The 23377-nt window shown below is 43.0% G+C and overlaps 2 protein-coding genes and 1 non-coding gene across 11 annotated transcripts in view; 1 reads left to right on the top strand and 2 right to left on the bottom strand.

Annotated features, from left to right (window-relative positions):
* Positions 1-1072: 1072 nt before the first annotated feature.
* Positions 1073-10652, bottom strand: RPL5 (ribosomal protein L5). Its single transcript, XM_014884293.2, has 9 exons — positions 10483-10652; positions 7542-8055; positions 6755-6824; positions 6551-6666; positions 4929-5063; positions 4114-4316; positions 3079-3256; positions 1853-1941; positions 1073-1237 (listed from the first exon to the last, which is right to left on the bottom strand). Exons 1-9 carry the CDS (start codon positions 10650-10652, stop codon positions 1138-1140), a joined length of 1575 nt encoding a protein of 524 aa, XP_014739779.2. The 3' UTR covers positions 1073-1137.
* LOC148222825 (small nucleolar RNA SNORD21) lies at positions 3409-3505 on the bottom strand. Its single transcript, XR_015805565.1, has one exon. It is a non-coding gene; the product is annotated as a small nucleolar RNA SNORD21 (small nucleolar RNA).
* A 492-nt stretch (positions 10653-11144) lies between the features above and the next one.
* Positions 11145-23377, top strand: part of EVI5 (ecotropic viral integration site 5) — a 73536-nt gene continuing 61303 nt past the window's right edge. For 2 of the 9 annotated variants that reach the window (XM_088169973.1, XM_088169970.1), the window contains exon 1: positions 11145-11237. The gene's annotated coding sequence lies outside the window, so the exon portion shown is untranslated. Of the gene's footprint in view, positions 11238-15624; positions 15726-23377 lie in introns of those variants that run through there. The other 7 variants (XM_088169974.1, XM_088169975.1, XM_088169972.1 and 4 more) reach the window with 6 other exon arrangements.

The raw sequence follows: 23377 nt of genomic DNA, 5'->3' as shown, positions 1-23377 counted from the left end.
TGCAAACAGTTTCTCTGAGTCTAATGAGAAACCTAGTGGCACACAGAAGTGGCCATGAAACTGAGGGAGGAGGCACAGGACCAGGGCAGGACAAGGCTGGTGAGGAATACTTCACTTCCAGGCGGCTCAGCCTGCAGGCTGCAGAGGGAAACACAGACTGGGCTCTGGGTGGGAGCCACCGTTCAGGATAAGGAGATGAAAGCTGGTGATGGCTGAGGTAAATGGACACGGAGATGGGAGGTGGAACTGAGGAGGTGGAGACTGCCATCAGGGGAAGGAGGGGAGTGTGAGGGTATAAAAACCCAGGGGGCCTCCTCAGAGGGACCATCTCCAGTTGTTCCTGCATCTCCAGTTTATTCCTGCAGGAATAAACTGCCTTGTGGAATGGGATGTTGTGGGTTCTGCTAAGGGAACCCTAGGGGCGAACTGGAAGGGAACGTGGCCTGGCTGTGTGGTGAATGTGTGGGGAGTCAAGGGGAAAGGCTCTGGTGTGTAACTGCCAGGGAGTCTCATTCAAGTTTCCTTAACACGGCCTCTGTACCTATCCCATACATGCAACTCAACTAAATCACGTGAAGTATTCAGCTCAAGACAGTACCTGTTTCAGTAGCAGCCAAAGCTTGGAGGTGAGAAATGCCTGAAAGCCTTCAGTTACCTTTGGGCAGAGGCTTTAGAACCTACTGTTCTACTGTTTTTTAGGAAAAAACCTTCTTTTTCTATCATCCAGACATCCCACCCCCAAACATGAAGTATGCTGAAAGAATTGTGAAGGACAGGTACAGCCTTTAAAAAAAAAATTACATCTTTCTCTAGTTAGAAGCAGCAAGCTCGTATACTTAGTCCTTGATACTAACCATGCCAAAAATTTATCGAATTAACTTCCTTCTCCTTCTTATGGAAGTAATTCTGATGCAGCAGCCTTGGTCTTTGAAGTCTGTCACCTCTCTTCTCTGAAAACTCAATTCACAGTACTTTGAGAGGGGAGAAAAAAACCCTTTCAGGTACAGAACGTTTAGATAATAAAAAATATTCTCTATTTTTATAAAATATATAAATAAGCTGGTCTTACACAGTCGCTTCCTCAATAAATTTATTGCCACATTTTCAGAACTTTCACAGAAAACTGTGGAAGTTGTCTTAACTCTCAGTTCTGCGTTCCTGGGCCCTGAGGAAGCTGGCCTTCTTCTGAGCAACACGATCTTTCTTCTGGGCGAGGGACATCTTGGGACAGTTCCATCTGCAATGGAAACACAGTGTGCAGTAGGTCCAAAACAAAAAAGTAGCAGTTCATCACAACTGTGATTAAAAGTGCAGTGGTGAATATATTCCCACTTCTGTAACATGTTTTATTATTTCCTCATAATGATTTAAGGCTGTAGTTAGGGCACCACAAAAAGCATGGCTGAACAGTTTTAATTTCTCTGGAGTGAAACTCTGTGTGACTGAACTATAGGCGTTATATTATCAAGCCCAATGCAAAAGCTGTGTCTTGTTTTCTTTTCTCCCACATCCTTAAAAATCAAAATAGTTTGGTTCTGACAAAATAGTCAATGAGCTCTCAGCTGAAGTAGTTTTCTCACTGAAAACCCTGGGACCTGAAGATACATACTGTTCCAGCTACTCAAACCACAAGCATTCTTCACTTTGATTTTTTAAATAGTTAAGAGCTCTTGAATTTCATATTCTTACTGCTAGAGTTAACTGCAAAGTTATACAGAACTGCTTGTATCTTAATCTGGTCCAGAACACGTGACTGGTGACACAACTGCAAAATTGCATTACTTGTTTTACTGTAAATAAGATATCGCCAACAGAGAAGTCACACAGATGTAAAAAAGAATGAGAAATTTACCTCTTCTTCTTGACTTCCCTCTTAGGTTTCTTTTCATGGACTGGATTATCCCGTATAGCAGCATGGGCTCTTTTATACATTTCTTCCATCTTGGGAAAAAAAAAAATTAAATTTACCATAGTGGTCCAGTTTTAAGATTATCAGAAATCCAAGATTCCTGGGCCTGCATTGACCCCAAACATACAATAATGCAGCTCTGTTTCAAAGGAACTCTGGCTCCAAAATGGCACAATTTAAGAAGACTTTTGCTGGTGGTTATTTAAGACCACTAAGATATCTCAGCTGTGAAAAACTTTTTAGATGTACAAAGAGCTAGTGTCTATCCACTGACCTAAGTCCTAGACTCACTTCATTTGAATACAAGCTATAACTGTTGTTTGCTTAGAAAGCAGATGAAGTTGGCATTTACATTACTCTATTTTTAGAATTCATTAGAAAAAACTAGCAACTAATTAAATTTATAAAAAACCCCAAACCCCACTGAAATGAAGGGATAGAGAATGAAGTTTGCTGTAGCCTAAAAAGGGGATATGAGGGAGCTATGTTTTAAAGCTCCAAGATCACTTACTAGGAGAATCAAGCAAGAATACTACAGGCAGCAACACAAGCCATCTGGAAGGACTTTAATACTTGGAAAAAGTAGAAGCAGCACCTCTGTATTCTTACCTATCTTCTAGCATTTTGGAAACCAAAATGTGAAGCAGTACTAAAATAAAGTGTATTACAGTCTAGACCTTCATGAAATGCTACTTTGGGCTCTCTCTCATCACTTCGAATGGCAGAACTACCTTCTAGGGTCACACAAACAGCACCACAGATTTGACCCACAACTACATGCTCACTCTCAGTTACAAGCACTAAAGCTGCAGAAATGACAGGCTGTGGGGAGGACTAGGAAAGAGTAGAGAGTCTGTACAGAAACTTCTACTTTAGTCTCTCTATTGGGAAGGGGAGGAAGTGGTACAGCACAGATTTAGGTCCTGTAAGCCTGGATTTATAGGCAGAATATTGAATTTCACAGCAGGCAAAAAAGTCCACTTTCAGGAGTCCTAGAGTATATTACAGAGCCCTTAATAAAGGAAAAAACTGCTTTCTTTGCATGGGTAACATACAACATGAGTCACATCATTTTACATATCAGATTTCTTTGCGTTATTACAGCAGTGGCTATGCAAGACTTATCAGCATCTCCATGAATGCCCAAGCTCGAGCAGCATAAAGCTTACCCCATCAGGTGTTACATTGTTCTTTATGTACTGGGAGAACTGTTTCTTATAGGCATCTTCATCCTCCTCCATCAGGTACCGCATGTAATCGGCCACGTTCTGGCCCATGATGTGCTTGCGGTGAACCTCAGCGTTGAACTCTTTGCTTTCCGAGTCGTAGCCAGGGAAACGTTTGGTGCTGTCAAACAGCAGGTACAGGCACATTAAGGCTCCAATTTAGAGGCTAAGATGCACACTGAAATGACTGATACATCAGATTCTCCTATAGATAACTGAGGGGATAGGACCCTCTAATAAAAAATTAAAAATACAAGTTTCAAGTTCATCTCAGCTGCCATCAGTCCCGTCTTGAAACACTGCAGCACATCACATACACACCATGGACCAACTACAGCGTGCTCAGTCACTGCAGGTATCATCATGTAGCAGCCAAGTCAAAAAAAATGGACAATTAGCCAAGAATAGGACAGCACGGGAGAGTGTAGGAAAACACACTAAAGATCCCAAGATTTTTTCTCCTCCATTGCTGCTAGCAGAAAGCAGCACTCAGCTGTAATATCAGTGTTAGGTAACAGTCAAAATATCCATGTGAAAGTTCTAAATGAAGGTGGACTGCTCGAACTTACTGTTGTACTGACAACTGTAGCAAGTACCAGTGCATTTGTACCTGGTATGTTGCTTTTCACAGTGAAATTAATACCTACATATGGTTTGGTGAAGACTTAAACCAAGCAAATATACTTTGAAGATCTGATAAGGGCATTCACTTGATCTTTAGAAAAAGCAACGAGACAGCTCTTCAGTTTCTGCAAGTTTCGTAACATCTCTTGACAGCTCTAAGATTCCCAGCAGCACTACCAGCATTGCATTTGTCAATTAAAAACTAACCAACAAAAACCCTCCAAACCCAGAACCTAATGACCATTACCACGTCAGTACAAAATTATTTCAGCATAAATTGATTAAATGTAAATAGCGTCACATACAGAAGCATCTCAGGCTAACCCTAAAGAAATTCTTTGTAACACACATTACCTATGAGGGATAGACAGGCCCCCATCCACTGCACCCTTCAGAGCACCAAAGACTTTGTTTCCAGTGGTAGTTCTGGCAAGACCTGCATCCAGGTAGCATGTAAAAGCACCAGGCTTGCCATCCACACTTTCCACATTGTACTCATCACCAGTGACTTCAACTTGGCCTTCATAGATCTTATCAAGGCCAAATTTATTCAGAAGCTGTGGGGAAAGAAAATGCACTTTTGAAATTCCCTCCATTTATTGATAATAACGTAGAATTACCACTACTTTATAATGTGAATTTGCAGTAGAATACTGCTATAACAAATTTATTTTAAAAAAGTATGCACCCAATACTAATAAGAAAGCTTTTTACAGTCACCACTATAAGTGTGTCTGTTAAGTTCCAACCTTCCGCTTCTACAGGTACACCACTAAAGACTTATTCATGAACCCTTGTGGAAAACGGATGGCTGCTGTTTACGTGTTTATGAACACTCTAAGGTGCATTTCTTAAATTTTTATCCTCACTCCCTCCCTCCATCAAACTTAAGGGCTGAGACATAAAAGTGGGCTGCTGGAGCTGAGACTGCATGCTGTCATACCTGTCACAGTGACCTGACAGTCACACAAGACACATCAAATCTATTATGGCAGCAAAGTTACAATTCTGAGAAGCCCAAAGGCTCTGGTGGGCTGACACACCAGTGAAGGAAGCGGTGCCTCCACTCCCCGAGGAGCCAGGGCAGCAGAGCAGCAGCCCCAGCAGTGCAGAGCAGAGCAGTGCAGTGCAGAGCAGTGCAGTGCAGAGCAGTGCAGTGCAGTACGTACCCTGCGTGCCAGCAGCAGGCCGGTGCAGTAGGCGGCAGCGTAGTTGGTCAGGCCCACCTTGACGCCGTACTTGGGCAGCTCGTGGGCGTAGGCCGCACACACAATCATGTCCCCCTCGATTCTGGCATAGGCAATCTGGCAACAAACAAACGTTAGTGCTCCACCATGGGCTCCATGCCTTGCTCCTCTGATACCTACTCAAGCCAACACTGGATCCGAGTGTATAAAGAACTGCCAAGCTCTGCACGCAAGCTCAAGTGGTGCTGATTTCATTTCTTGGGGGGTTGTTCATTTGTTTGTTCCACCCCTGCCTTGTGGTTTGTTTGTTCTTGCAGAAGGAGTAATCAACTCCTCAAGTAAAGACACAAAGAATTCAAATCTGTATTAGGCCAACTAAAATGTTTGTCAGCACCAACCAGTAATTATGTTTCCACATAGATAAAAAGGCCAGAAACTGCCTATAAAAGCAACGTTTCAAAGAATCATTATGAATGGGGATGAATTCTGTCCTATTTTCTAATACATCTCAAAAAATACAATAAGCACACTGTAGCTACACTGTTAGTAACCTTATGGAATGACTTTATTAACCATAGTCTGACACCATCATCATCCCAGGGTCTGCTGTGGGACAGTAGAACTATTAGAGACGTTTCTGCTGTTTCTTCCATGTATAGAACCTTTTCCTTTCGACTCTCACATCTCCTCTCTACATCTAAACGTTGCCCCAGTTTTGCAGGACTCTGACACACTGGAAAAGCACTGTCAGTCAGATGTAAGCCCTGCCACCACTCATTTTCATTTTGGGTTTCAAAGATAAAATAACCCCATTAATGACTGAACTGACTGTTCTCAATAGGTAACTATTCTATGAAAAACCAAGTTTAAACTTGGCTGCTTCCTTTTTGAGCTCAGCAACATATATTTATTATACAACAAGCATTCCTAAGTTTTTAACTTCAAAATTAGTCAAAACATCCTAAAAATTAAACAAGAAAAGTTAGCGACAGTGAGGAACTGCATATATTGCTACACCCAACCACATACTTAATGACCAGGAAAAAGTGCCTAGTGCTCTTGTTTACCAGCTTCCTTTCATCTCACAGGAAAGCCATCATAAGGCCTCAGTGCTTCACGTGTGCCACACAACATCACGGAAATAGAACTCAAAAGAAAAGGCACTTTTAGATACAGCACAAGTCAGTGCAGGTTGACAGGTCACACTGTCAACTTGGTTTCTTCAGCCAAGCAAAAAAGGCCTCCTTTTGAAGCTCTTTAAATACAGAAAAAAACCCCAAAACCAAAACAAAAAAAACAACCAACCCAAAGACATCTTCCCTTTCCCACAAGTGTTCTACTTATCCCAGCATCATTAAAGCAGTACAATCTTACACTGCAAATCACCAAAAGTGCTAACACTTGTAAAACTTTTCTACAATGCACACGGTTTATTACTGAAGTTGTGCTAACACTGAAGATTGTCCTCCTCTAAGGAGCTGTTTTACAATATAAACACTGTGCAGACCCAGCCTAAGAAAACCCAGGTGCTCCAAGGCTCCCTCTCTGTGCTGACTTCACCCTGGCAGGGCTGGCAGGTGAGCAGCAAACACCACAGGCCTTACCTGGCAGATGATGTCTCTGTTGGTAACACGCACAATCATCCTGTATTTAGGAGTGTTGTACTTGTTTTTATCCTGAATTACCAAACGTTTGCGAGCATAGTAATCAGTTTTTCCCTCTGAAAAAGAGTTGCAGTGTGCAAGATGTATGAACAAAGCAGGAATATTCACCAAGGACATTTAATTGTGTTATGGAGAATTTAATACCTCTCCTTCTCCTGAATTTCACTTGGTATCTCTTGAAGTATGCCTTATTCTTGACAACTTTCACGAACCCCTTGGGTAAGAAACATAAGCTACATGTTATTAACATATAACCCTGTAAGCCAAGATCATTCTAACTAAATGTGTCATGAATAAAACCATAGTGCAATCAGGAATTAAACAGATTTTCTTGTACGTTTAGATTAAGACCACCGTAAAAACGAAATGGAAAAAAACCACACCTGACACATCAAACCCCATAAATCCTACCCCTCCCACAAGAACTAATGTTTCAATAGAAAACCAAAGTGCGTCTTCTACCAAAGCATCTTTTAACTGAAGGCCCGTCCGGACGGACCGGACCGTGCTCATTTCCTGGCAGTCCTGCAAACCCAGTGACTTCTCTGGCCCGTTCTACCACGGAGCCGCTTCCCCTGCAGCCCCCCGCCCTCAGCCAGCCCGACACCCGCACGCCGGGGCCCGGCGCGGCCGCTGCAGGGCACCGGGGGCAGTACCAGCCCCGGCTCGGGGTTCGGCCCTGACCCAGCCGGCACCGGCGGGACCCCGCAGGACACGGCCCATGTCAATAATCGGGCCGGCCCAGGCCCCGCTGGAGCTCCTCGAGCCGCCCGCGGCGCAGCCCCGTCAGAATGGCAGCCATTGCCACGCCGGCGCCCGACGGCCGCCCCGAGCCCGCGACAATCGGGCTCCATCCGTGAGGGCAGAGCGGCGCGGCGGGCGCGGAATGACGGACGCGATGCCCCCGAGCCCCCCCCGTGCCGGTACCGACCATCGTGCCAGGCACTGTCCGGTCCCTCAGGCCGGGGCCCGCTCCGCACAACGACTGCGCTCCGCAGCAAACGGGAAAAGGCCGCGCGCGCCGCGCAGCCGCAGCTCCTGCCCTGCCCGGCGGGGTGGGGCCGCGCGCGCGCTCTGCTGCCCCCTGCCGGCCCGGCGGACCGATCGCGGGCGGTCCGAGCAGCGCCGCCGGGCACGGGCGGCTCCCACCGGGAGCGATCCCTGCGCTGCCCGCCGAGCCCCACCGAGCCCCCGGAGCGCTCCCTGTCCTGCCCGCCGAGCCCCACCGAGCCCCCGGAGCGCTCTCTGTCCTGCCCACCGAGTCCCCGGAGCCCCCAGAGCACGGGCCCGGAGCCCCGCGGGTGCCCCTACGCCGCCAGCACTGCCTCCCGCCGGCGCCCGTCACTTCAAGAGAGGTGCTGGAGCGAGTCCGGAGACGGGAAACGGAGCTGGAGACGAGTCTGGAGGATGGATGGGTCCTGTGAGGGGCGGCTGAGGGAGCTGGGCTTTAGCCGGGAGAAGGGGGCTCGGCGGAGACCTTCTCACTCTGTAGCACTGCCTGAGAGGAGGTTACAGCATCATGGGGGTCCACCTCTTCTCCCAGGGAACCACTGATAGACAAGAGGACGTAGTCTAAAGCTGCACTAGGGGAGGTTTAGGATGGACATTTCTCCACAGAAAGGGAGATTGGATGTTGGAATGGGCTGCCCAGGGAGGTGCCCGGGGTGGAGTCACCGTCCCTGGAGGGATTTAAGACTGGACATGGCACTCAGTGCCATGGTTTAGTTGACAAGGTGGTATTCAGTCAAAGCTCTGACTCGATGATCTCAGAGGTCTTTTCCAACTTAATTGATTCTGTGATATCAGAGAAACACAATTCTGAGGAAAAAATGATACTGTTATCATCTAATGTCTACCCATAATGCATGATGGCTTGCAAGTATCCTTATGTTAAATGCCTGGGTAGTTATTAGCCAGGCATATATCACAGAGAAGAAGTTCTTAAACAGAAAAAAATCCATACATTTGGTCTTTTTAAAAGTCACCAATTATGTATATTTTAATTCCTGTCATTTTCTAGGGAAAATTCCCACAATCAATCAAGCAGCAAGTAATTAAAAACATCAAACCAACCAAAATGTGAGATGAATACTGTTCTTACAATAAATTATAGCTGCTTGGGATTATTGATATTTTATGAATCATAGTAATAATATAGACTTGCATGTACATATATACACTAGATCAAACAGGTCAAGTGGCATCAGACAGTAGTGAATCTTCATTCCTGATGCATTTGTTGGGTTATGCCCATTCATTTCACTAAAAAAAAATACCAACAATCCACTTTGCTAGTTATACATAAGCCAGTATTTAAAAAAATATTAATTTGATATAAATAACCAAGAAAATTATAGAAAAAAAATCTTTACTACATCAAGCAAGTACCAGCATGGTTCCTATTTGGTAGGGACCTGCTAGCCTCAGAAGTAATTTAACTGTCTGAAAGGATCAGATGTTGTAGCAAGATGGAGATTGGCTTCTCCTCCCTGGCAACTAGTGACAGGAGAACATAGCCTCGAGCTGTGCCAGGGGAAGTTCAGGCTGAATATCATAAAGAATTTTTTCCCTGAAAATGTGGCTAAGCTTTGGAAGTGGCTGCCCAGGGAGGTGGCATAGTCACAATCCCTGGAGGAGTTCAAGAAATGACTGGACGTGGAACTTAGTGCCTTGGCCTAATCCATCAGGTGGTGATCAAAGGCTGGACTCAATGATCTTGGAGGTCTTTTCAACCTAAATGAAAAATTATTCTGTGATCTAATAACGAATTTTAGAAAGTTCAGAATTCTATGTGCTTTTCAATTTGTACAGAAACTATATCTGTAGCAGAGTACATTGTTTTGTCTCCCGACATATAAATCCATAGTCTTCAAAAAGTCTGCTGCTACTACTGAGTAATTATTTCCATGACAAGTCCCTCACAGACAATGGTATCATAAGCAAGACTTGTTAGTCTTTTTGTTAAACAAGGAAAAACAAAATCAATTTCTTGTTCCTCTCTGTAAGAAGACGTTCTACTCCTCAAATAGCTCACCACGGCAAAAATCAACCTCTTAACCTGTCACACCTACATGCCTTCTTGCTCATTACCACCCTGCCAAACGGAGATTCCAGCTGGGTTTACTAGCCCCACCCCAGCATCTCTTACAAATTCAGGGTAAATGGCTGCTCTGGCTTTTAGTTGCAATGTCTGTTGGAAGGGTGGCTGCTATTCATACACACTCTGAACACGTAAAGGTAAAAGCTAGTATTTTCAGTGCTTTAATGAAGTACCTTTTATTCATGACACATTGACAGGGGAAAAGTATAAGCTTTCTTTTTTCCCTTTAACGCTATTTCTCAATTCCTTTTGTATGTGGCATTTTTTCTTAGGTGTGTTCTGGAGAGCAAGGTATCAAGCAGGGGTTGTAGAACAAGGTCTAATATTTGTAAGTCTCTTGGACTGATGAAACAGATGCTTGAGCAGCATCTCCTGCAAGCAGAGACTCTCTCCCTGTTTGTCTGCAGAGGACTCAAAGCAGTAAAGCTGTTGTCTGTGACTGAACTGGCCCATGTGGTTACTTGTAGGAATTAGGATTTTTTTTTTTTTTTTGGCTGTTGCTTGTAGGAATGATAGTCTTATTTCGATGATAAAGAGTTTGGCTGAAGGCCTGGCAATAACCTATCCCTGCTATTGCTGTATACTTTTTTTAAAGAGTGTATTCTTTGTATACTTGGCTATAAAGCAATGTTGTAGAGTACTGTACGTATTGTGGTAGTGTTGGAATTATTTTCATAATTATTTTTTAAATAAAAAATATTTATTAAAGGTTTTGCTAGAATTCTTCCAAATGAAAATTTCTGTGTGGTTTTGTCTAGGAATCTCTACTCACTGTAGCAGGACAATGGCGAATGGGCTCATTATCGGATGGGGAGCTGTTCCGGGCAGACAGTCTCTCGACTGTTTGTATAACCTAATCGGCATCTGGCTGAAACGTGCCTGACAAATGTGTGTAGGGACGGGCCCGTCTAGCCCGAGGCGGTGTTGCTCCCGGAGAAGCATTGCTGCATGCAGCTTCTAGTGCAGAGACGGCGTTATGGAAATGCCTGGGCAGACGCTCTGATGACACCAAAGCCCAGCTTTTCGCGGAGCACGGGCTTCGCCCCGCTGCCGCTGCCGTGAGGAGCGAGCGCGGGCGGCGGGGCTGCCGCGACCCGGGGCCGGTCGGGGGCTCGGCTCACAGCCGGGGACCGTGAGGAGGCGGCAGCGGTGACACAGCGGCGACCTCCGCGAGGGCGGCACGCGAGCGACCCGCACGCTGCGGGGACGGCTCGCCGCCCGGCCTTCCAGCGAACGGCACCGGGACCCCCGAGACCCGGGGGAAGGTCGTGGCAGCGCCGGCGGACTCTGGCCGGCGGGCCCGCGGGCAGCGGGGCAGAGGGCAGAGCCGCCGCCCGCCCCTCCCGGGGGGCCCGCGGGCCGGGGCTGCCCCTCGCGGCGGCTGCGCGCCCAGTGCGCCTGCGCGCGGCGCGGGCAGGGACGTGGCCCGGGAGCCGGGGCCGGCGGAGCGGCGCGCGGGGCTCGGCGGGGCGCGGACGCCGATGCCCGCACGCGCCGCCGCTTCCCGCCGCGGGCAGCGCTCCCAAGGTGAGGCGCGCCGGGCGCGCGGCCCCGCCGCGGGGGCGGGGGGCGGCCGGGCCCGGGCGGGGCGCGGCGATCGCGGCCGCCGCTGTCCCGTCCCCTCGGGCGACGGCGGGGCCGGGCCGAGCAGTGTCGGGGCAGCGCCGGCCGCCCCCGCCCGGGCCCTCCTGGCGCGGTGGGCGGCGGAGCGGGCGGCGCTGCCGGGCAGGGAGCGTTCGCGCCGGGCGGGGTGAGGGGAGGGGAGGCCGCGCCGCGCTGCGCGGCCCTGCCCGGCTCGGGGGCCGCGGGGCCGGCGTGTCCCGGCCCCTCCGCGCCCCGGCCCGGCGGGACACGAGTGGGCAGCGGGGGCGGTGGAAGTGCCCTGAGGCAGCGGGCGCGGGAGGGGCCGCGGCCCGGGGAGCCTCCGGCGGGTCTGTCTGCAGAGGGCGAATTATTCCTTGGCTTATCGGCGTAACGCCGAGCCGGGAACCCGCGGGTCTGTCATTCTTGGGCGAGATAATTTTCGATTTTCAAATGCGAGAACTCCTGCTGCATCAGCCTGAACGTCATTATATAATGAGGGAAAAGAGTCGATAATAACGTTCAGGCTACTTGTTATATATTCCAGGTTTAGTTACTCAGTTATGGCTGTGCTTCTGTGCATCCATGTAACACCTGCTAATCGTCAGCATTGATAAAGCAATTTTGTAGCAAACGAGAAATTGCCTAATACGAATTTCAGTTTCCAGCGTGAGCTGCCATTAACACTGCCTGTATCAAAACACTGCATTCCACATCAGCCTAGAATAGCTCTATCTTTTCAAAGATCACATACAAAGACAAAGAAAGGAGACACTGATACAGGGAAGGACAGATAATATTCAATATGTTTTACTTATCTCAAAACGTATTTGCAAAAAATTAAAATATTTTCCTTATATTTTTTAAAATCACTTTGCGTTCCTAAAGGAGATGGCAGTTGGATCTTGTTTGGTCTACTGGTAGACAGCATTAAACTGTTTTGTATAAATGTGCCTGTTTATTTCTCTTCCCTTTCCCAGTGTGAATTGTCAGCTTTGATCACAATTGCACAGCTCTCTGTTTATGCTCATAAAGATTTAAGGCTTATTTTGAAATGCACAGATACGAGTTCCTTCTCAAGTAAGGATTAGGAGAGGAAATAGACAGCCAGTGAAAGAAGGGTATGATCAGGAGGAAAGCACTCAGTATTATGAGTCAGCATTGCCTGAATTTTATCAAGTGGGCTGACAGCAGCTGTAGTAATTGTCACTGAGTGTCCATCCAGCCCCACAGCTCCTCAAAGAGGAACAGATGTTTGGAGAAGAAAGCTTCAACAGAACAGCCCTATTTCCTTCCCATGTCTCTTCCTACACTCCTACAGGCTGAGGCTTAAGGACTTCTTGAGCTACAGCTGGTGGATTGGGTATTTTGTTTTGATAATGTTTGTTTGTTTGGCTGGGTTTTTTCGAATTGCTCTTCATATCTTTGTCTTCTGTGGGCTTGTTTAATTGCTGTTGAACAAGTAAGCAGGAGGTGGTTGGAGTAGTTGAAAGGAAGAGATAGGAGAAGAGCCCTTCCACATTTATGGCAGAAGAAGGGATGGAGAAAGTGACATGCCTAAACAGTTATTGTCAGTTTATTTTCTGAGTAAGACTGATAGTAAACAGAGAAGTTTTTAAAATGGGAAGACAGATCCTTTGTCTCTGAATTTTGGAAAACAGAAATGCTTACTTTGCTATTTCAAGGTTCTAATATTACAATTTAGAAGGGGGAAAACAGCTAAGCTGAGGGGATGCATACTTATGTTTACCCTTTCTTACTCTTAAGTTTCCTTAACTTGTAGAAAAAAGATATTCTAATACTTAAGAATCAGACAGAATTTAACATTTTGCATATAATTTAAAGTGTCAACTGCATCGTTTATGAGAAAAAATATTTCCTGGTTGATCCAAGAAACAATAATAAAAACTAACCCTGAGTTTATGAGTGTTGCTTTCTAAACCAACCTATACTTGTCTTGATTATAGTCGCTTAATCAATTCTTTTTTCTAGACCCTATTAAAACAGTAATAATTTCAGAAAAAGCAAATAGTAAATATTACTAATATGTAATTTTGAGTTGTTAAATGCATTTCCTGAGGTTCTTGAATACGTCACTGAAGTTTGTAGGTAGCATGCTGAATTCAAGCCTCCTGTGTTTGTAACACTCGACATCCTGTGCTGCCAGTGTTTGGATTCCTTTAAGTTGGAAATACTGTCTTGCTTTCATTGTAGTGATCTCTGCTCAAGTGTCTGTGCATTGCATCCTTTCCTTCTCCAGCAAGTGGTGGTTGCAAGAAATGGGTAGTTGGTGATGGACAGTGCATGGGCTCTGCTCTGCCTCTGCTCATTTTACACACGGTCATGATGTGTTTTTCTCCTATGTGTGTGCACAGAAGGCGTCTGCTCAGAGCAGCAGAAGTGGCTTTGTGAATTGTCACAAATTGTCACTTTTCCCTAATTACTCTTTATGTCATCTAACTTCTGAGAACTCTGGAAACTATTCAGTTTAGCCATCAAGTGGTGTTTTGGGGACAGCCTATGAAGTGTTGAACCTGCTCTAGAGTTCAGGCAATGGATTCTGCTTTCAGTCATGATGACAGGGATGATGTTTGACAGTGTGACTGTCAACTTTGTTTGCTAATTGTCTGTAGAAATTATCCTCTCTAGTCCCAGCGAGGCAGTTATATGTCTGGAGTTGAAGAAAAATACTAGGGTGGGTCTTTATTCTGGACAAGAAGTAAGGTGGTGTGATAGAATGACTGTGGACACCTCTTTTGTCCTAATTTCCAACTTGGCAAGCAGCCAAAAGCCATCATCAAATATCTTTTTGTTCTTTTGCCTGAACAAACTTCACCTGTCTCTGATGGGTTATGTTACATCTTGTCTGACCAGTATTGTTTTTGCTTCTATGGTTCAATCCTTTGGAAAAAAAACAAAAAAAGAGAAAAATCCAAACTTAGTATTTTGGTAGTAGACTGTGTTCATGTGTTCTGTAATATGGTAAGCTATTGATCTTTCCAAACTCCTGAGTTTTCTTATGGTCTATTGTCATGATTAAATCTTAGTGATTCTTAACATATTCTTAGATACCTGTTTGATGACTTCGTAGCATGTTCTTAGAATTCTGACTCATCAGTATCTTATACTGCATTACCTATGTATATTTTTCATTGTTTTCGTCAGGCTGGCGGATGGGGTCGGTTTTCAGTAATGGACTGTTGTCACCATAAATTAACCCTGTAGCTAAGAAGATGTTAGAGGAGCTTACAGTTATTTTTATTATAGAAGGCTAAAACTATCAAATGTCACTTAAAATGGGTGTAAAAATTTATTAGTTAGACAAAACCTAACATTTTGAACATGTCCTGTTGACATAACCATTGTGTAGAAGTTAGTTTTACGTCTCTCCATTTTTGTGCATTCTAGTTGATTATATGCATGTCAAGCAGTGAGCTACTTCCAGGCATAGTAAAAAGAAATTCTAGCTTCTATGCTGTCTGAAACAGCAGAGCTAAATCTCCAGTATTCATTGAGTAAAGTAAATTTTTCCTCCATTAGAATGCAATACTGGTGAAACTTCATGGGTTTGGCTGAAGTCTCAGTATTTCCCAGCCCTTTAGAGAAAGAATTGTGATCAGTCCTTCTAAAGACAAGATTACAAAAGCAAGTTTAAATTCCATAATGAAACACATTGTATTAAAATGGGCTTGGGATTTTTACATGAACTTTTTGGTGTCTGGCTGACACGAGAAATCATCTGTGCTTCGTTGGTGTCCTTTGCGTTCTTCCCCTAGTAGGCTGTTTTGAAAGAAGTAAACAGGCCCTTACTTCCAAATAAAAGTGCAGAAGTCAGTGGCCAACTAATCAGAACATAACTGACTGCATTTGATGATGAGCAGATACATAATTTCTCTGAAGAGCCATTTCCCTTTTCTTTATTAAATATCTAAGGAAAATTAGATTTCTCTGTGCTGTGCTCAAAGAAGGCTGCTGGAGCACTATTACAGACTTGAATAGCATGGAGGGAGACCCTTCTCCAGCACAAAAATACACGGCTTCCAGTTATGCTGTAATTGCTTGTCAAGGCAAGTCATGGCTATGGTAAGTAAATTAGTGGGCAAAATGGAATAGTACTGTAGGACCACAGATGTTGGCATGGATTGTGTTAAAAGAATTGATTATTGATGTTTGCAGCTGTGTTTATATCTGCTCTGTTTACTGGATAGCTTGGACACCTTTCCTGTGTGGAAATTACTAATTAGTTACGCTTCTCACTGCTGCAACTTTTACATTCTAATTCTTGTCTGTCAACAGCTGCAGGTTGCAATGAGTTGTGGTTCACAAGAAAGGCTGGTCACCAGTCAGTCATTTAGAAACTGTTTCACTCTCGAGTATAACTGATAGAAAGTTGGCCTGTTAGCTGATCATTCCCAGGAGAGAACTATCCTGAAGGTGAGGGTCTCACCAACCTCTGTCATGTATTTTTTTTACTTCTAGGAATTAATAAGTAAAGTTTTAAGCGTTACCGTATTGCATAAGGGACACGCTTATGTCCTTTGGTTTCTCCATTAAGTCTCATTTCATACATTACATCCCTTTGGGGAGGGAACTGTACACAGCTTGATAAATGAGAGATGAGCATTTTGGTTCTAACCTGCACATTGTGACATAAGTTTATCTGGTCTCTGTAAAAAGGAGAATTAGACCTAGAAAATTCTTGAGCTGCTACTACGTAAACAAAGTTGCATGGAATGGTATGTTTGCATGTGTCAGATACTAAATCCTTTTAAACTTAACAATTTACCTGCTTGTAAATCTTGTATCCTTTTAAAATGAAGAGTTGTGTTAAAAACATTAATTCTGATTAAGTGAATGTTTAAAAATAGGACTCAATTGTTTCTGACTTCCAAAATATGGACCTAAAGCTTTTAGTAACTTTAACTGAATTTGTGTGCTTTTGTTTATTTTTGTCCTAATGTAGTGTAGATGCTAGACCTACCTCCTTTCCAGGAGGAAGCTAGGCTTTGGGGAATGAGTAGGAAAATAAAATTTGTAGAAAGGAGCTATAATTATAAACATGTGTGCTTCAGAGTGTTACTCTTTTGCAAGTGCCTGATGATTGCTTGAATTCCAGTTAAATAATTGAGTTGCATTTTACTGAAAAGACAAAACCTCTAAATCTTCCAATCTATTGCATAAAAAAAACTTGACATGGTTGATTTTATTTTAGCTGATTAATTTGATTGTTCCCTCTGTTTTGTTAGCCAAGGGGATGGCCCTGCAAGTATATGTGTGTGCCATTGACATGCTGAACCTCAAATACAAAGGAATTTTCCAGACTGAGGTCTAAGAGAACAAAGGAAGTTTTCTGTTAAAGGCTTTTACTGTAGTCCATCAGTATTTTCTCTTGCAAATCTGAGGAGCTCTCAGCCATCTTTAGTACAAAAGCACTGTATCTAATTCTTTTCCCTTGAAAGAAAGCCTCAGTTTCTTGAAGGTTGTTACATTCCTGTGTCAGACATAAAACTTTCTGATAAAGGACCATCTCTAGGTGGACAGAAGATAGTGTCAGCAAAAGCACTGTGGTTTGTCTTCTCAGCACAGTGGGACAATGCCTGATGGACTGTAAACCACAGTGGAATGCAGAGGTTATTAAAAACCTGGAATTGTTCTTGGAAAGAAATGAAATTTACTACAACTTGGTCAGTGATGGAAATTATACTTGTATGACTTTGAGCAATGGTTTCAACCCTTAGTGAGTTGCTACAACATTTGTAATGAAGTTTCTCTTTCAAACACCTCATGTATTAGTTGTATATGTGAACTGCCTCTTCAAGTTTCTCTGGGACTATCAAAACCCCATGGCACGTTAGTCAGATGATGAGTTTTAAAAAATGATGCTACGCGAAGCTTTGATAGCCTAAATTTTATAGAATCTAAAATGTTAGATTGCTTTATTTTTTGTTTCAGAAACACTTGGAGAGCTAGTGTGTATTAAGTGAAATGGAAACTAGGGAATGGTAGCCATGATATTCCTGACTACTGTAAGGTGATATTACAAGAAAAGTCAGGAATATAAGTGAGGACTTCTCACTCAAACTTCGGCAGAAATCAGTTATATGAATTTTTAGTGTGAAAGACCCAAATGAAGTTTAGAGTGAAGCCGTGTTTTAGCCCTGAATTAGGGTTTTAGCTTGTCGGGGAGCATGATAGCAGGCTGACTCACCAGCTACATCTCCTGCATGTGTCATTGGCTGAGTTGGTTTAATTTGTTCTGCAGGTATTAGAATGCTATTAACTTTGAAGCAGGAAGGATACTGGGTCTATGGAATGCTATAAAACTGGCTTGAAAACCACATATACAATTTCAGACCCAATTATGTCAGACTTCTTTTTATATGTAGAATAGTATGGAGATTACTTCCTGTGTTCTGGAAGTTCCCATTTCTTTCTCTTTTCATGAAGAGAAGAAATCGTTGAAAGTAAATGATACATACAGTAATGTTTGTGTAAGGCTTGCAGTTATTTTTACTTTGTCATATGGTAAGAATAGTTGAGGCAGATATCTGTAATCTTTTGGGTAATCAAGATAGCAAGATATAACTCTTTGATGCAAATGATCCTCAGGGAAATGCAAGAAAAAGGTAGTAAGGAAATTCAACATGTACAGTGAAATACCTTTTTAAAAGAAATCTAAATAGACTTGTTTAGAAAAAACAGATTTTTGTCTGGAAAATGCAAATACATGGCATGCTAACATAATTAGGCCTTCTGTAAGGTGCTGCGCATTACCTGAGTATTCTTAGGGAAAGACATTTATACATTTGTATGTGATGAGGAATGTTGCAGTCTACCTTTAGCAGGCCTGACTTAAAATACTTTATATGCAGCCTCATTGGAATATTCCTTTGAGTAATTTGGAAAACTAAACACAGTATTGTCATCCTCTTGGTAATAAAGCCCTGTAATCATCAGCTAATTAAAGATACTAAACTTAAAGTTGAGATACTGAATTTTATATATTTTAGTCGGCATATATGTATGCTGCATATCATGCATCTGTGTTTAGGATCAATATAAGCATTCATTATCTTTGCAATATCTTAGAGGATGTAACAGGTCTGTGTCTGGCCTGATTTACTCATCAGGTGGCTGAGAATTACTGGTAGTTCTGTTTTCCCAATAGGAACTATGTAAGAGTACAAAGTCTTTGGTAATTAGGTCTTGTATCTTATGTCCTCCCATCCTTTTAAAGATCAATATGTTCAAACTCAAAATTCACACATTTCTTTAGGAGGTATCTGCATGACCTTAGGCAGGCAGATACCAATGAATTGTTCCTGTGCTCTGGATTTGTTGGCAATCTGGGAGCAGTGTAGCTGTTGATAGGACTGGGAGCCTGAATGAGTGTGCCTGCTTTGGAGCTGGGAGATGCCTGCTCAGTTCCATGTGTCCTCCCGTGCAGGGTAGGGAAGATGAGCCCCTGCCTGCTTGTCTCCAGACCTAGCCATCTTTACTGGAAGGGATTGGTGTCCCAGGAGTGGGCTGGAAGTGGCATTTCTGTTCAAAATCTTGGATAAATTGGCAGGTTCTTGAATGATCCCCCTCCAGAGAAAAAGCATATTTTTTAAATCGATTGATTCTATTTTTGATTACACATCAATAATAGTGAAAGCTTGAGCATCCTGATGATGTTCTTGGTGGTTTGGCATATATCCCAGCCAATGTAGCTTATCTTTTGTACTCTTTAAAGGTAACTTGAATTTCAGCATCCTAAAAATGCTGGGAATAACAAGGAAATCAATTCTCTTTGCAGAGTTGAAAAACTGGCTGAGGTGAGTTGAGCAAAGAATCCTGTTCACTGGGGAGTTCCAGCCTGGGCTGGTTAGCTCAGGGGGTGGAGAGCTCGCCTAGATCTGGGAAGTGTTGGGACTCGGGAGCTGGCTGGGCTCGAGCTCTGTGTGCAGTCGGCGGGGGAGCGCCGGCCTGGAGCAGAGAGCGGGTTAGCTCCAGCAGAGAGGGGGGCGAGGGTGAAGGCAAAAGTCCGGTCTCGTGTGGTTAGATTTACCTCTGTGACCTAGCTGAGATCACAGGAGGAGCGCTGTGCTGTATCTGGCTGTCCTTGTTACCGCTACAAACAGCTGAGCACATGATTGCCATTCCTTTTCCACAGCAAGGAAGAGCAGCAAAGGGAAGGACGCTTTGTAACTCAAGTGGAGAGCGTCGTTCTTGAAGACACTGCTGCAGTCCTGCAGACTTATCAGTTTAAATAAGAACAACCAGCTTTTTAAAGAAACACTTGTTTAGGAAAGCCTTGAGGATACTGTCCAAAAAAGCCCAAAGATGAAAAGTTTAATGAGACTTGTTCTCTTGAGTCTTTCCAGAATATTGTGTGAAGCAAAATCACATATCTAAAGAAGGAAGGTTAAACCAAATATTCACACAGACTTTGCTGCATTTGCTGGAGTAGGTGATGCCCAGTGAAACTCTGCTGTCATTCATACTAAATGTAGTCTCATTGCTGTCACTGTGATTTGTAACTGGGGGAGCTCCAGTTTCTCTGTCAGGGCTAGAGTGAAACCTGTAGTTCTCTCCTTTGTGCTGTCAGAGGAGGGGTAGAGATCTCCTGGGAGTCAGTAGGACTCACCTGTGTGCTGTGTGTACCTGTTGTCTTGGTGTGTGACAGATCTCTTGTTGCAGGGGTTGTCAGCACAAAAGTGGGAAGCAGCAGTGCTGGTTTAGTGATAGCCAAGGACAGCTGTGCTGTTAGGTGGAACGGTGTACAGGGAATTGCAAAGCTGGTGGCATAGCAGGGATTTTCAGTCTTAATTAAGAGGAGGGTAAAGAGTTGAAAAGGCAGGTATACTTAGTGTGTCCATAGGCATGCTGGTGCATTACTCTTCATAGAAGGAAAAAAAAATTAAATCAAACTATAGAGATTTGCAGCCTAAATTTGGTAAAATAATTAATTAAAGTAATCAGATCTTTACATGTTAATATTGGTATTCCATGTTTTCCACATCACTAGAATCAGCTCAACAAATATAACTGCTATTTCCATACTTTCTTGAAGAGAATCATTGTTACTAATAAACTACCATCAAAATAATTTGCTTTATTGCCAGTGATTTTTCTATTACAATTTAGACGAAGTTCTGTTTGCATGTTAGTATTTAAAGGGAACCAAAAGAAAATACATACTTAAACAAGGAAAACCAAACCCCTAAAATTACTAATGACAACATATGCTCACTTTCAAAAATCCTGGTATTTTATAATTGACTTCCTGGACATTATATTTCTAAATCAGAATATTTTATTTCCACTTGTCATCCAAATACCAATTTGCTCTTCATATTAGAGTAAAACCACACACAGGAAAGAAACGCTAAAAACTGTGCATATTACTTATTTTACAGTTAGTGTTCTGATGCATATTGGGTTCTGGTGGCAGTTTCCTAGAGCCATAGATGCAAAAAAATATAGAATCTTCTTTATTAATGAAGTATGCATTCGTTCAGATCAGGTTTCTTGGGATACAGCCCAAGATTTTTCATTTTCAAATTTCAGTGATCTGTGTTCTAGAAGGTCTTAAATCACGTTTCAAAGGTTAACTGTGAAATCTTCTGCCACTGTTATAAATTTTGAAATTAAGGTAGGTGAAATGATGAAATATGGAAAATCCTTTTACTGTATCCTATTTAGGGAACTGGATGATGAACACAAAACTAAATACCTTCGTGCCTTGGTTCAGGAGTCTTTGCTGATGCTGACAAGTTAAGAGAGCTGGCTTTAGATATTTAGGAAAAAGCCGGGCAAAAAGGATGTAGGTGTGACTAGATTAACTATAGATCAGAATTGTGTTTTTCTTAGTTTAGCTTGGCCCTAAGTGACTGCCATAACTGTTTTCCCCCAATCAAATTCTTCATGTGTTTTTGGTGCAAATTTGACTGTGAGCCTTTTGATCTTCAAATATTTGCTTTTGACAGTTGTGCACTTTACCTGCTCTGTGTCAATGTTTTCAGATAGCTGGCTAGAAATAGTTTTGGGGTGCTAATTCTCGGACACATTCTACTGCACCTCTGAGCTGCCCTGAGAAACAGTATTGTTAGGCACATTGTTTTGACTGACTGAACTGCTGTCTTGCAAGGTTTTCTTGACCATACTTTTTGATATTCTTCACATGATTGACTTCTTCACGCTTTTGAGTTAATTTTTTAAAGCCCAGTGGTATGTTGGTGAATGAATGTTATTCTTTATTTCTGTCCCTATACCATCCCCCTTCAACTCTTACTGTACAATAGACCAGATTGACCTTGAATTTTGTTTTATGCCTTAAGTCTTCCCAGTTACTTTACTTTGTGAAAAGATAAAAATTGAATGCATCTTTTTTCTTCCTGTTTGCACCACATAGAGCATTACTCAAAATCTTTACTTTTCTAATCCTTATACCTAAGATTCTTAGAGCAGGTGACTCCTAAAGCCTGCTGTGTATGGCAGTCGTTTTTACTGTGTTAAGTTTGGCCCTGTTTCTGCCAGCATTTATTTTTGGAATAGTTGCATTACTTGTGATATTTTAAGCAGTTTAAAGCCTTTGAGAAAATAATCAGTCTTAAGTGAGATATGAGTTACCTTCATTATAATGTGATTTTATTCAAAGTGAAACAGCAGTAATTTATCCTTTCATAGCAATAGCGAATAAAGGATATAGACTGAATGAAATATTAATGCATGTATTAAACTTAGAATTTTGGAACTTCTAGTAATTTTTATTCCTTTCTTTTATAAAAGATGGTGTCAAATGCTAGTGTTGGAAGCAATTTTTTTCCAAGATTTTCTTTAAAAGATATGTGTTAGGATCTTTGTGTTTTGGGTTGTTGTGGGGTTTATTTTCTTTTTCCTTTTTTCTTTTTATATACCTGAATTTTGCTGTCCAACAGTGGCAAGAACCAACTGGAACCTTCCTGATGCTTATGTTGGTATCTTACTATCCCCACCTGTGGTTTGCGTCCCTGCCTTTGATGACTTCTAGCAAAATTTTATACCATTTTCAGAAGGAATGCTAAGCATATGGAAATGGGAAACTTCTAGTCTTCTAGGACAGCTCTTAGGTGTCATGTTATTGGAGAGTAAATGGGAAGGTTGAGTACCACTTGTTTGGGTTTGGCCTGTGTTGTTCCTCTTGTTTTCTGAAGGCATTCCCTGTGTCTTCTTTTTGAGATGAAGTAAAAATAAAATACTGCAAGATTTGATTGACAAGAAAGTTCTTTGTAGCATTGTATCCAAATAAAAGCTTCTGTTTCAGCAATCAATCACTCAGTTTATATATTGGACTTCAGATAAATGCACAGTGTGGTGAGATGGAGTTTTTTATTTCAGTTGAAATTTTGCTTTAATTAGATTCTATTGGAGGATCTTGGGAAGAGATTTTTTTTTTTCCCTGTAGCTCTGTGTCTTTAGTATCTTAGTAATTATTTATAGGCTGTACTGCAGAATTGTTTATGGCATTGAGTAATTCAGTGTTTTGAGGAAATCAGCAAAGTTCAGAATAGTTACCAGCAGCACGACTTCAGAAGTTCCTCTTAAGCCTTGGTTTTGCCAAGTTTTAACATTTGCTAGGCAGCTAGCATTTCCTCTGAGCTGGGCTGGGGAAGGATTAAACTCTGAGTTCCTGTATATCAAAGCCTCTTATATTTTCAGCTGCTGAAGGGAAGCTCTAGTGAGGGGCTCACTGGAGGATGTCCCAACAGCTGCTCTTCTTTCCATTGCACTGGTCAAGAAGTAGCAGCAGATAATGATCAGCACCAGTTAACCTTTGCTTTCCTGAGCCCACTGCTTCCTTGACTCTAGCAGCACCTCTGCTTTTCCCCCCAAACCCTGCGGTCTATCCAGGTGCTGGCAGTGGGACTGGGGGTCAAGGACACTTGGTGTAGGAGTGACCTGAAGAGAAAGTGAGGAAAGAAAAGAGACAGCAGTGTGATGCTTTACTGTGAGACTTTCAGCTGTTGTAAATTGATGGGTATAGAGTCTTTGTGACTGTTTTCTGCACGCTGGCAGTGTTAGAGGGAGCTTTGCTTTGGTGTAAATCAGATACATGGTGTCCC

This window comes from Sturnus vulgaris, chromosome 9 (genome assembly GCF_052056855.1).
Source record: "Sturnus vulgaris isolate bStuVul1 chromosome 9, bStuVul1.hap1, whole genome shotgun sequence".
Taxonomy (NCBI): domain Eukaryota; kingdom Metazoa; phylum Chordata; class Aves; order Passeriformes; family Sturnidae; genus Sturnus; species Sturnus vulgaris.
Note: the sequence above shows the minus strand (reverse complement) of the source record. Positions and strands in the feature narration are given on the sequence as shown.